Source organism: Anomaloglossus baeobatrachus, chromosome 5 (genome assembly GCF_048569485.1).
Source record: "Anomaloglossus baeobatrachus isolate aAnoBae1 chromosome 5, aAnoBae1.hap1, whole genome shotgun sequence".
In the NCBI taxonomy this organism is placed as follows: domain Eukaryota; kingdom Metazoa; phylum Chordata; class Amphibia; order Anura; family Aromobatidae; genus Anomaloglossus; species Anomaloglossus baeobatrachus.
In genome coordinates, this window is record NC_134357.1 from 86,192,794 (window position 1) to 86,207,406 (window position 14,613).

General features: G+C 42.6%; 1 protein-coding gene across 1 annotated transcript in view; it reads left to right on the top strand.

The window, feature by feature from the left end:
• RTKN2 (rhotekin 2) overlaps window positions 1-13,538 on the top strand; it is a 115,676-nt gene extending 102,138 nt beyond the window's left edge. The window contains exons 11-12 of the mRNA XM_075352340.1: window positions 8,055-8,162; window positions 12,557-13,538. Coding sequence (XP_075208455.1) covers window positions 8,055-8,162; window positions 12,557-13,068 — 620 coding nt within the window. The 3' untranslated portion in view covers window positions 13,069-13,538. The remainder of the gene's footprint in view (window positions 1-8,054; window positions 8,163-12,556) is intronic.
• The last annotated feature ends 1,075 nt before the right edge of the window (window positions 13,539-14,613 follow it).

Genomic DNA, 14,613 nt, shown 5'->3' on the forward strand with positions numbered 1-14,613 from the left:
ACTCCAGAGACCTTTGCCGGCCTGATCAGGTCTTATAAAAGACGATTATTAGCTGTAATTGAAAACAAGGGTTATTCCACAAAATATTAAACCTAGGGGTTGAATAATAATTGACCCACACTTTTATGTTGAAAATTTATTAAAATGTAACTGAGCAGCATAACTTGTTGGTTTGTAAGATTTATGCATCTGTTAATAAATCCTGCTCTTGTTTGAAGTTTGCAGGCTCTAACTTATCTGCATCTTATCAAACCTGCTAAATCTGCAGGGGGTTGAATACTACTTGTAGGCACTGTATATATATATATATATATATATATATATATATATATATATATATATATAATATATATATATATTATAAATGTATGTATGTGTGTGTAATGATGTGTATGTGTATGATGTGTGTATGATATATATATATTATAATATAGAGAGAGGATATAGGGGTGTGTGTGTGTGTGTGTGTGTATAGCTTAGGTGTGTGTGTATATAGATGATGGGTAGGTAGGTGTGTGTGTATATATAGATAGGTGTGTGTGTCGTTGTTGTTCTTCCCAGAAGTGTATGAATAAATTGACAGGTGGGTGTTACAAGTTAGGGAGCACACTCCCACATATTGTCCAGTTAGTGCAGGTTACATACCCTGTTGATGGTGGGAATGTTAATACACTGTTGGCAATGTAGGATTCATTTTCAAGAGGAATAACAGAGTAACAAAAAGAATTGGTATTCGAAAAAGTTATTTAATTGGGATTACAAGTATTTACTATATAGCTCTGTCTACTAGTGATGAGCTGGCACAACCATGTTTAAGTACTCTGTACTCGTAACAAACTGTTGGATGCCCGGATTGGCACTACTCGAGTACCTGCCACAGCATGTCATTTTATGCAGCGGAGCCGCAAGTGTTCTCCACAGGGATAACTGAGAGAGAGTCCGCAGTGGCCAGAACACTGATTGTGGGCACAGACAGCTGCGGTATCCTGCGGACAGCACTTGCGGCCCTGCTGAAGATGATAGGCTACGTCCAGGGCGCTGCGTGTCCAGATGGCGTGCACATACCATAATTGAAGTTGAAGTCAATGGGGAATTCAAGCATTTTTCTGGTAAATCTTCAAGAAAAATGCTCGAGTTCCCCTTGATCTTCCAATATACTCGGTAGTCGAGTCGCACCCATCCAAGCATCCGACTGCTCATTATGAGTACTGAGTATAATGGAATTTAATGGGACCTCAAACATTTTTCTGGAAGAACATACTCGCGTTCCTCATTTGACTTCCATTATATTTGGATACTTAAGTCGTGCCATCCGGACATCCGACAGCTCGTTACGAGTACTGAGCACGCGACCTTGGGTAGTGCTCACTCATCACTACTGTCGGCACTTGTAGTTGGGTAATACTAAGTTCTCTTGGTACAACCTCCATCATACATACCAGGTGACTCTGGCAATGGCTTCAGACGCCATTTCTCCGGCTAAGGCTAGGTTCACATTTCTGTCAATTTGTATCAGTCACAATCCGCGGCTCTGGTAAACAACGGAATCCGTTTGGCGAACGACTGACCGTCGGGCAGCAGGAACGCAGCATGTAGAGTATTTTGAGCAGTGGAATCCTTTTGATTCCGCTGCGCATGCTCTCGGCGGCCGAACGATCAGCTGATCACCTGGCGGCTGGCTAATGAGAGCGATCAGCTGATCACCTGGCGGCCAGCTAATGAGAGCGATCAGCTGATTGGCCGGCTAATGAGAGCGATCAGCTGATCACCCGGCGGCCGGCTAATGAGAGCGATCAGCTGATCACCTGGCGGCCGGCTAATGAGAGCGATCAGCTGATTGGCCGGCTAATGAGAGCGATCAGCTGATCACCTGGCGGCCGGCTAATGAGAGCGATCAGCTGATTGGCCGGCTAATGAGAGCGATCAGCTGATCACCTGGCGGCCGGCTAATGAGAGCGATCAGCTGATCACCCAGTGGCCGGCTAATGAGAGCGATCAGCTGATCGTTTTCTGTCTCTTGTTTTATAACGGAATCCGCTTTCTCTTACAATACTTGTCATCCTTTGTACATCGCGTCAGTCACAAGAGTTAAGCAACGCATGTGACTGATGCAAAACAGCGGAAATGTGAACCTAGCCTAATTGTCACCGATAGTGTTGGGACTTCTGATGTGGAGCTGTTTTAAAGATCTAACCTGATGAATTGTATTTTAGTGAAGTGCTCCCAAATTTCCATTTGACCTCCTTCCTCCTCCTCTACCTCCCTTGTTCAATGGTCTCCTATGAGTGCAATTAGCGCCAGCCACATTCACGTTAGTTTTCCCTAAAGCATCAGTCTAATTAAACATTTTCTCCAGAACAGACAATGAAATATTGTCAGTTGTTTTCTTGTATATTTAATTACCACGGGTTGTTTCAAAAATTAAAATGTTGTTAAAAATCCCTTACTAAAAATGTTTTTAAAAGAAAAAAAATATAATACAGAAATAACCTGACATTCTCCTCCATTAATTTTGCAGACGTAGAAAATATAACAAACATCTCCTTAAATGAATAACTCCTAAGTCCCCATGAAGTTTCCATTTGTCGTCGGCACGTTGTGTAATATATCAGGATATAATGGAGGACTCAAGTCCAATACGGTCATCACTTCCATCACAGATCCAAAAATTAGAATGGTCCTGTTCATCTATTAAAGCTCCTTTATTTCTCTTTATTCATTATATACAAGATTTAGAGATATATAGATTTTTCCTTAAAGGAAGTCTGCCACCCCCAAAGCTCAACATATAGCTATAAAAGGGTCTTGGCCCGTAATAAAATGACAACTGTGATCTAGTTTTTGTTTTTTGTTTTTCTTTATTATTATTGCTAGAGAGAGTGTTGAGTGCACACTTGGCTTAGTCAAGGACTCTGAGCAGTTCTGGCCCTTCGTGTGGATAACAAAAGGTCTTTGTCTCCGATTCTGCTCTCTCACCCTCTCAACCTTCATAACAGAGGTGGGCTTTCAGTTTAGAGCAGGTTATCCAATGCAAAGCAGCAGGAGAAATTCATTTGGGGCGATTCTAATACCTACATTGGGGAAAATAAGTGATACACTGCCGATTTTCCAATTTTTCCCACCTACAAAGAATGGAGGGATCTGTAATTTTTTTTTATTGTAGATACACTTCGTGTGACAGAATATAATTTTAAAAATCCAGAAAATAACATTGTTTAATTTTTTTTAATTAATTTGCATATTATTGAATGAAATAAGTATTTGATACAATAGAAAAACCGAATTTAATATTTGGTACAGAAACCATTGTTTGCAACTACAGTGGTCAGACATTTCCGGTACTTCTTGGCTAAGTTTGCACACATTGCAGAGGCCCATTCCTCCATACAGATCTTCTCCAGATCCTTCAGGTTTCTGAGCTCTCGCTGGGCAAAATCTTGCGATACATAACCCCATCCATCCTCCCTTAAATACAGTACAGTCGTCCTGTCCCCTTTGTAGACTATCACCCTCAAAATATGATGTTTCCATATCCATGTGTGGCACCCAGGGAGCCGGGGATTAACCTTACTCGTCAACAGGCCTGGTGATGTCGGGTCCGGGAATGTCACGGGGTGGCCCTTGTACCTGGTTTCGTGCCGCGAGGTGTGGATGATGAGGTGGAGATTGGGAATGATTGTGGTGACGCCACCTGCGGTACCTGTGGTACACGGCCAGGGAATAGCCGCCACTGCTGTCACCTTTTTAACTTGTGGGGGTGAGAACAGCAAGAGTTCACATTTTTACGTATTGGGCAACTTATACAATTCACTCCTATAGCGCTCAACCTTTTTAATGCAAACCTAAGCTCGTACTCCGCACCTTCTGTCCTGTGGCTGCAACGTTCTGTGTTTTCCGAGCAAGAGAAAACATACTTTCCATTTGCTTACTTTTTAAATACTATTCTTAAGACAGAAACCCTTCCCGCCTCTGGAGACTTTAGATTTCTATACTGATTATAAGAGGAGTCAATGGGAATATTTAATTTATTCAGCACAGAAATTGCCTCCAAGGTCGCCGAGAACGTGTGCATCTTGTTCATGCGATTAGCATTCTGTCCGTGTGTGCCGCTACATAATGATAATTAGCCTTACACTGAATGCAGGGGGCTCATACGGAGCCTCGTCCAGCCGTGCAGCTATAGCCAAGGTTAATTGTACCCTTTAAGCACATTTTATGTATTTTTCCACAAGCCCTCCATCCAAATGTAAAACAGAAGACACCAGGCGGCTCCGTTACCTAAAGAAAACAAAACTATTGATGTATTCCCGGAATTCCGGCCGAGCAGTTTAACAATAGTTCAGGTTAGGAAAACAATGGCGCGGTGTTAATGAGCCGAGTTGTTGCCCTGTTATCGACCGCTGACGGCACCGTACGAGTCGGGTTGGAACAGCTGTTCAAAAAGTTCTGGACACATAATGACGGCGGCTCACAGATCGGATCATACAAATAGGAGTTCACAATCCGATAATGATTTCACACTTCGGGTCTCGTAATCTGCACAGGGATAATGAGACGACATATGTACCAGGGCTGAGAGTGGTGCAGGGTGATGTGTATTTCCGCAATGCTCCTGAGTCTTTTGCTTGTAACATCTCTCACATAATTGCCTCTTAAGGACTCAACAAATTTTTGCTTTGTTTATGTTTTATATTTTTTTGTTTTTAAATTGTCAAAAGCCATAACTTTTTTTTTTTTTTTTTTTTTTTTACCTTACCTTCAGGGTATGTTCACAAGGTGCTTTTTTTTTTTTTTTTCTGCATCCAAACCTGCTTTCTTGGCAGTAAAAAAAAAAAGCTGCTTCCAAACAGCAGATTTTATTCCTTTCTTTGTTGCTCTTTCTTGTTGCATTTTTGGTGTGTTGTTTGTCTATAGTACATGTGTAGGAGGTGATTGTGCCCCCTCCTCCCATTACTCTCTCATGCTATTTGTTTGTGTTATGAAAATGTGTTTTAGGTACCCAGTATGCTGTTACTGTGTGTGCTAAAAATGACCACTGCTGCTAGTGAAGTGTGTGTTGTTCCCCGATCTAACAGACCGTGGACCGTGTAGCGGCCAGCGCCACCTAGCGGTCAGGCAGGACCAGCAGAGGATTAGATGTTATGTAAGATTGGGGAGGAGTGACAGATGGCAAGTGGGTTGGTTAGAGAGACTGGCCTGGTGAGAAGGGAGTTCTGCAGAAGGGTTCGAGGAGTAAAGATGTGGCACAGTGTTAGGAGCCAGTAAGGGATAATCTCTTAAAGGTCCGGAGCCTACAGCTCACCCCAGCAGGCTCAGGGAAATTTCACAACTGTCCAGCCATCAGGGCCCAGAAGCGGACAGCAATGAGAAAAAGTGTGCGGGAACACATGTACCTGGCAGCTTGTGGACTAGTTCTAAGATGGCGAGATTAGATCAAATGAGAGTACCCCAATACAACTACAGAACCGTAAGAAGTAAGGCCATGTCTGTCATAGCGGTGGAAAGCATTAACTGTTTAGGTTTTGGTTAAAAAGAGAACTCTGGTGTCACGTATTTGTCTACTGAGTCTACAATGGGAACCGGATGTGGGGTGATGGACAACTAACCTGAAGAAAATAGTAAGTGTCACACACTTCACCCAAAGACCTACACACACACTGACTCTCTCTGGCGCAGGAGTGCAAAGCCCCACGGCCCGACATCTGTACCATCGTTCACATGCTTAAATAAAGTTAGTTTCATTCACCACAAAAGTAGCAAAAAAAAAACGCAGCTGTGTCTGCAGGAGACGTAGGAGGCAAGGAGCCTCGTTAACCTAATTTGGTTAGACCGTCTGGTTCAGACATCGGACACGCAGGGCCTTGGTGTGGAGAGAACTGGTTGCAACTGCGTCCCTAGGAGTGAGTTGAGTCTGTGCGGTCTGGGTGGTGTCCGCTTCCCTGGAATGATACCTGAAGAATCCCTTCTGAAGGTCGTTGTGGCCCTAAAAGAGGGCAGGTACCGAACGTCAGAGCAGAGGAGTGCTGTCGTAATAGGCACTTTCACTAGCAATTGCTAAATCCAAATCCCTGTGGGTGTGACAAAAGGACTTTTTGAAGCTACAAGCGTAATATGACGTTAGAAGAGATGATGAGGGGCTTGGAGGCATTAAAGGAGGTCCAAGGACCAGGGAAGCGGTCAGCCGGCAAAGTGTATGTAATACCGGTTGCTATTGGAAACCCCTTTGGGGAACAAGTTTGTGCCCGCCTAGAGCTTGCTAAAGACCTATTTTTGATACTACTAAGTAAAGTTCCAGTGACAAAAAGAATATTGGAAGTGTCCATGTCATTTTGTCAGCACAAAAACGGACTTTTAATGGTGAGGTAACTGGTGCACAAGGTGTGAACATCAGGCTGTGCTGTGGCCAAGAAGCCTCTGCTGTGACTACAAAGGCCCCCATCTGCTCCTCCAACACTCGTAACGAACAGTCGGCTCTCCAATGGGCACGACTCATGTACTGAGCATTTTTCCAGACTATCTTCCCAAAAAAAAATGCTTGCATTCCCCATTGACTTCCATTATACTTGGAACTCGAGTTGCGCCCATCTGGGCATCCACTTGCTCTTTAAGAGTACCAAACACCCGAGCTTGGCAGTGCTTGGTCATCACTCAAATTGATTTAGACAATATTTCTCTGCTGCAAGAAGTCTTTTCATAAATTTGGAGGAGAGTTGAGCAACATTGGATGGTGGCTGTGAAGACTGACTGACCTGCTTATAAACAAATCAATATGAGCAGCTATGTCCATATTCAGAGCAAAAAAAAATGCAAATAAGGTGAAAACAATAGTACCGTGTTTTTCCTAAAATAAGACCTCCCCCAAAAATAAGCCCTAGCAGGGATTTTAAGCATTTTCAGAGCAAGACTTAAATATAAGCCTTCCCCCGAAAATAAGCCCTAGTCGCAGTTCAAAAATGAAGCGTCCGTGCAGCTAAAAAAGTTGGATACTGCAGGACACTTCATTATAGAAAGCAAGCACCCTGCGATCACACTCACAGACGCCGAGCGGTAGGACCTGTAGCGAACGCACCCCTGTACACATCACATCACACACACAATCACCCTTGAGATTGCTCACACACACTCACCACATCCAGTGATACCGATCCTGAGAAGCCGTGCGGGCGAGCGCAAGGACCTGGAACACGTGACTTCCTCTCATCCCTGCGGCCGGGGTAGATGCTAGAATGTACGGGCTCCTGACAGGTATAACCTAACGGACGCACTCTGTACGGATGGTTGGATGGTTGGATGGTGTGTGTGTGTGTGTATGTGTGTGTGTGTGCGTGTGTATGAGTGTCTGTGTTATGAGTATGTGTGTGTACGTCCAGCAGCAGGAGGCAGCGTGTAGCATACTTGATGGCAGCAGCTACTGGAGATCACAGGGAGGACTTTGGAATCACTCAGCCATCCGGGGTCTGGTAAATAGAGTCTCCTGGGAGAGGGGGGGGGTAAACTTACCACCAACCGTGTTTCTCCAAGAATAAAATCTCCTCCAAAAATAAGCTCTAGTGCTTTTTTGGGCGCAAAGAAAAAATATAAGACAATGGAAAAAAGGAAAAAAAAGGGCGGCATACTGCACTTTCCTTGACTTTTGTGGATGAAATATTTGTTTCTACTCCTAAAACTAAAGAAACAATTGGTACCTCCAAACAATGTCAACAGGGTCTTACAAGGTTACTGGCGATGCAGGTAGGAGGAGGGTCCTTAAGCGTCCTGCTCGATCCGTAAGGGCTACCAATGTGGCCACTAGACTAGGTTCCTGCAGATCCTTTTGCTCAACTCCACATGAAACCTTTGATTTTACGCTCTACATATCGCCATAGATGTATTACACTGTAGAACACAAGTCTTGATGGCTGTTTACTTTTATCTTTCTTCCATAAATATAATGAAATTCTGTTGCTTGATAAGTTTAATGAAGGAAATCAGAAACCTACATCAAAGGAAACTCTGTATTTCACGTGTATATGAAAATTGCTGTCTGCTGCCGGCTAACGATCCTTCCCTCTCAGGTCAGTGGAAGCATTGTGCAGAAGAACTCATGAAAATGGAGATTATGTCACCACGGAAACCACCATTGTTTCTAACAAAAGAGGCGACGTCCGTGTACCATGATATCAGTAAGTGTCATTTGTAGATGTGAAAGATAAAATGCATAAACAGAACGCTGGAATTTTTTCTGCACTTTTTATTTGTAATTTTTCTTTCTCTTCTATATGTGTAATGAAAAATATGCCATAATCTACCTAATGTACTGTCTAAGGATGGGTAGAGGTATTTAAATTAGCGTTTTAAAGGGGTATCCCTATCTCAAAGATCCTATCCCAATAGATAGGTATAATAATAATATTAGCATATACTTCCAATTAGAAATTTAATATAGTTCTACTGATTAGCTATATCACTTACCTCATGTGCAGGGCATTACAGCTTAGGTATCCATGGTTACATCCACTCATATAGTGACAGTTAGTTGCTTGTGGTGGAAACAATGGATACCTAAGCTGCAATGCCCTGCACATGAGGTAAGAGAGATAGCTTATCAGCTATCGAACTACACTACATTTCTAATTGGAGATATTTGCTAATTTTATTATGACACCTATTACATATAAGGATAGAATCTTGGAGAAGGAAATAATCCATTCATTTTTTTGATTAAATATTAGCACTTTTGTATCCCTGAAGTAAATATTTATTAGTTATGCTTTGACAGACTACAGATCACACTATAGCGTAATCTCCCAGTATAATCTTTGCCCAAAACACAAGCACTTTTGGAGACTGACTGGTCCCACCATTATGGACTCTAAGGGGTACTTTGCACACTACGACATCGCAGCTGCGATGTCGGTGGGGTCAAATCGAAAGTGACGCACATCCGGCGTCGCTGTTGACATCGGAATGTGTAAATCGTTTTTGATACGATTTCGACGCTTTTGCGCTCGTTAATCGTATCATCGGTCTAGCGTCGGCCATTTCCATAATTTCGGAAGGGCCGATGTTACGATGTTGTTGCTCGTTCCTGCGGCTGCACACATCGCTGTGTGTGAAGCCTCAGAAGCGAGGAACATCTCCTTACCTGCCTCCCGCCTGCAATGAGGAAGGAAGAAGGTGGGCGGGATGTTTACGTCCCGCTCATCTACGCCCCTCCGCTTCTATTGGCCGCCTGCCGCGTGACGCCGCACGACCCGCCCCCTTAGGAAGGAGGCGGCTTGCTGGCCAGAGCGACGTCGCAGGGCAGGTGAGTGCATGTGAAGCTGCCGTAGCAATAATGTTCGCTACGCCAGCTATCACAAGATATCGCAGCTGCGACGGGGGAGGGGACTATCGCACTCGGCATCGCACCAATCGGCTTGCGATGTCGTAGTGTGCAAAGTACTTCTAAGAATTGGCCTAATATAGAAATGTTCACTTGGTCACAGGCCTTACAAAAAGTGGAAATTATCGCTCCAGATTTCAGGTTTCATGACTACCATTTTATTTTTCCTTATTTTGTATATACTATACACGAAAGCGCCATCTATACGTAAACCTGATATATTTTTCCTTAGTTTAGTACCAGTTGTTGTATTATTGACATTTTCGTTCATTATGACTAAAACGATCCATGCATGAGAGCCATGCGTCAGGCTACAGCTAGTATTCGGCTGACCACCATCTCTCCCAACTTCCCCATATACAGGAACGTGGCCTATAAGAGAGTTTTGGCAACAGTTTATCTTCCCGCACAATAAAAGAAGCAATTAAATTCCAACTGCCCAATCTTTGCCTCCCGACGTAATCTAAGGAGACAGCTGGAGGCCCCCATACACATTATATGGTCAACTCATCATGCGGAAATCGGTGCCAAAAATCTAATGTGTATGGGGGCCTTTAATGGTACATCTAAATTGTTTAAATTATATGGGTTACCTTTAAAGTAACAGTTATACACACCATCTGTAAGACCTATCCTATGAGATCGGTGGCAGTCCAGTACCCACCACCCCTTTTAGATCATCCTTTGTTGACAATGGCTGTATTTAAACACATGGAACATAGCTGCAGAGTACAGCTCCATACTATGACCTATGGGGGTGCAGGATGTCAGACCCTCACCATTCTCTTATTACTATACTATCCTTGTGATAGGCCATCAACGTGATGTGGCTTGAACAATTTTTCCAATAGGTCATCATTTTATAAGTTACACCAATTAATACCAATGGGAGCACAATGGTGTGTACACAAAACTATCACCAATGAATATATAAACTCCACAAAATTAAATAGGAAGGCTATATATATATATATATATATATATATATATAGATAGATAGATAGATAGATAGATAGATAGATAGAGATATATATATATATATAGCAACCGATTCAAAAGAATAGCCAACAACCACAATTCATAAAGTAATATCTCTTTATTAGCAAATATATAAACACATATGAGAAAGGTTAAAATGATATGAAAAGCAAGCTGACACACACTACTGGATATCAATGGTATATAATACTTTCAATAGAAGTGCAAGGAGTGCAATGTATATAGATGGCCACTAGATGGCAAAATAGAGGGAGGTATATATGGGCAACTGCAAACAGAGAAAATCACCATAGACAATGTATTGTATAAAGGCACATAAAATAGACCAGGATTATAGCAGGCAAAATATTGCTATCAAGGTCAATAATAAAGTGCATAACAAGAAGAATAATGGTGATAAGTGTCAGTGAGCACTTGCCCATACAGACCACCCAACAAGTCACTAGAGGTAAATTCCATTGTAACAAAAATCCAAATCAGAGTATCAAATACAAAATGGAAATACCTGAAGCCATCTGCAAAGTAGTGTGTGGACAGCCAGCCGACCCTACACGTGTTTCGGACGTACCTTCGTCAGGGGGCGCCATCATTTTATAAATGTAGATTACCTACAATCATTATTTTCAAATATAAAAACCTTTGTGATATATCTTCTCAGAGAATTCTGCTTCTTTCTCCACATATGAGCCACCTTTTCCCCTCATCTCTGTCTACTGAACTTATCATGCACTCTTAAGGCCCCGTCACACACAACGAGATCGCTAACGAGATTGTTGCTGCGTCACGGTTTCTGTGACGCAGTAGCGATCTCGCCAGCAATCTCGTTGTGTGTGACACCTACCAGCGATCAGGCCCCTGCTGTGAGATCTCTAGTCGTTGCCAAATGGTCCGGACCATTTTCTTCAAAGGCGATGTCCTGCTGGGCAGGACACATCGCTGTGTTTGACGCCTACCAACAACCTCCTATACAGGTCGCTCATCGTTATATAGGTCGCTCATTGTTACTGCGTCGTTGGTTATGTCTGACTGTGTGACCTCTCACCAGCGACCTCCCAGCGACTTACCAGCGATCCTTATCAGGTTGCATCGTTTTCGGGATCACTGGTAAGTTGTTAAATGTAACGGGGGCTTTAAGGAAAAAAAACAAAAAACAGCTCAACCCCACCTTGTTGGGCTGCCAGCTTACTGGTGCTGAGTTAGTCAATTATACTTTATGAAGAGAGAATGAGAAGTAATGAGTGGATTAAGAAAACAGACAGAGGGAGACATAGGAAGATCATACTGAGCTTTCTAGCAAGTCTTTTACTTCATCCCGGATCTGAAGTTACATCTGTACTGCTCAGTCCTGCTCTATAATTTTCTCCATGCTGCTGATGTTTCTCTCTATGTGCAAAGAAATGAAAATAAGTAATCCATCCCTAAATGTTGTGATGTGTATAGGAACATCATAATTTCTAGTCTCCTATCAGATTAATCTATTGTAAATCGAGAGCTAGATTCCTAAGAGATGAAAACTGGTGAACATTCAGGACACAAACCATATAATGCCCAGAAATGCTATTATTCCTCTTGAAGGCACAAGACCGCTTATTCTGATAAGTTACTAGAAAGTGCTGTTACCCTTTACTAAGATTCTTTTTAAAATACATAAATGGAAATTCATAGGGTAAAGAAAGACAATAAGATATTTAAAGAAAAAAAGTCTTGGATGTACCAATATTTTTAGTCTCATAAACAGGTTCGGCACTACCTGCACACCTTAGATCGGTGATTTAACCAGAGCCTTTTCTTAAATGAACTTGACAATAGTGGTGCAACACTTATGAACAAAGTCCAGATACCTTCTATGCAGAAAAAGAAATTCAAGTGGCACTCACCATTCTAAATGAAAGTACTTTATTTCTCAAGCATTAAAATCCATGCAGGGGGGATGAAACGACAGACGTTTCGCCACACAAATCAGCTTCCACAGGTCCTCACCTCTGGGACCAGTGGAAGCTCATTTTTGTGGCGAAACGGCTGTCGTCTGATGGCCCTGTACTCTCCGGCATAGATTTTAATGTTTGAGAGAGTAGCGGACGTATGTTTAGAAAAGCGAGTGCCACTTGAAATTCTTTTTCTGCATTGCCAATACTTTGTTAGGTCATCTTAATCTTCACGTTTCCAAACATCAGTTTATTTATTATTTTTTAGGCATTGGTTCTCCTGGGAAGTTTGAAGGTTTAACAGATATTCTGCACAGGAAAATAGAAGAGACAGATGGGCAGTTCCTCATTGGTCAGGAAAACTCTGTTCAACCTCCATGGTCCGCTTTATTTGATGGAAATCATCAGCTTCATGTTGAAAAGAACACCCTCTCTCCAAAATCGAACCTCGAAGGCAAAGGAAAGAAGAGGAGAGCTCCTCCTCCCCCTCCCGACAAAACTCCCTATAGCGCTGATCTTAAAGTCCAAGACCCTACAGAAAAGGAGAACATCTGGTCACGATCAAGCTTTTCTCGCAAGTCTCTTGATGCTAAATTGTCTTCCATCATGCAACAGTTCCAGAGGCCGATCGCTCCCCTGAGGAAGCCCATGTCCTCCGAGGGCAATGAACTGATTGTGGCAGATCCTGAGGAGGCTTCATCAAGACCAGTTCCTGCTCCAAGACAGAAGTCCATAAAAGATAGACTGGTCCCCAAGTCATGGCTGCAGTCACAGGACTGATTTTATTTTGGGGTCATCCTTTATATTTTTAGATGAATATTATAAGCTAGAAGTCAATATTTAAGACAAATTAACTGTAATTTGCTGTGAAAAACGCCCTCTGAGCAATTTGTTGCAAAGCGTAATTGGCTTAGTATTTTAATCACAATCCTATCCTCGTGTTATTTGTTATGTGCTCAGATTATATAGAAGAATTTTTCAAATATCCTGAAAGAAAACCAGGCTCTTAATCTTCAAAGAAAATTTTCTATTTTTTTTTTTTTTTTTTTTATCATTATCCGCTGGCTCGCAGCCTGTTCTGCTTCATAATTACACACAGGACACAAAAGTAAAATGTCAGTTTAGGTTGAATTGTACATATTCCTTTCTTTGCCGGTTACTGTCCTGAGCCGAGGCTTTGCTACGATTAGTCCCACTAGTCGGCCCTATTGAAGCTCATAATCATTATGGCAAAACCGGAACAATTTTGTTTGCGAGTCATATTATTGGCCTATGCTCACCATCTTTTTTAATCGTCCTTTTTATATTTGTTTTTTAACATTTGTTGTAACTGTGAAAGGAGTTTTTTTTTTAAATACAAAATTTAGTCTTTTTTTTTTTTTCTTTTGTTTTATATAAAATATGGTGCAACGTTTACCAAGCTTGGCAAACTAAAAGTAGCAGTCATTTAATTTTATTTCATAAATCAATAGTACACATAAGATATATTACAAAGTTGCTTATTTTTATCGGAGAAATCTGCTTCTTTTCTCCTCCTGGACTGATCCTTCACTCTTAAAGGGAACCTGTCACCTGAAATTTCGCTATTAAACTAAAAGAATCCCCTTCTGTAGCTCCTGGGCTACATTCTATAAAGGTTCATCTTGCTACCGGCCCCCTTTCAGACCTAAATAAACACTTTATAAAATATTACCTTTTGCTATGGTAATGAGGTTTGCTGGCCCGGTGGGTGAGCTGTATTTCGTCCGTTATCCCCCCTCCAGCCGCTGTTCACCGTCCCCCAGTGTTCATTTACATAGATGAGGCCGCCGCCCTCATCTTCCGCAGTGATCTGGGAGTCTCACGCATGCGCAGTGGCACTATCGCGGGACTGAGCACTGTTTTCAAATCGCGAGCGCCGGTAATATTATTGCACAGGCGCGAGATTATGGGCGGGTACTTGGATGACACTGGTGATGAATGTGAATGTCATCAGCAGTGTCATTCAAGTACCCGTCCATAATCTCGTGCCTGCGCAATAACCTCACCGGCGCTCGCGATTTGGAAACGGTGCTCAGTCCCGCGATAGTGCCACTGCGCATGCGCGAGACTTCAGGAGCACCTAGGAACATGAGGACGGCAGCCTCATCTGTGTAAATGAACACTGGGGGACGGCGAACAGCGGCAGGAGGGGGGATAACGGACGAAATACAGCCCGCCCCTGGTGCCAGCAAACCTCATTACCATAGCAAAAGGTAATATTTTAAAGTGTTTATTTAGGTCTGAAAAGGGGGCCAGTAGCAAGAAGAACCTTTATAGAATGCAGCCCAGGAGCTGCAGAAGGGG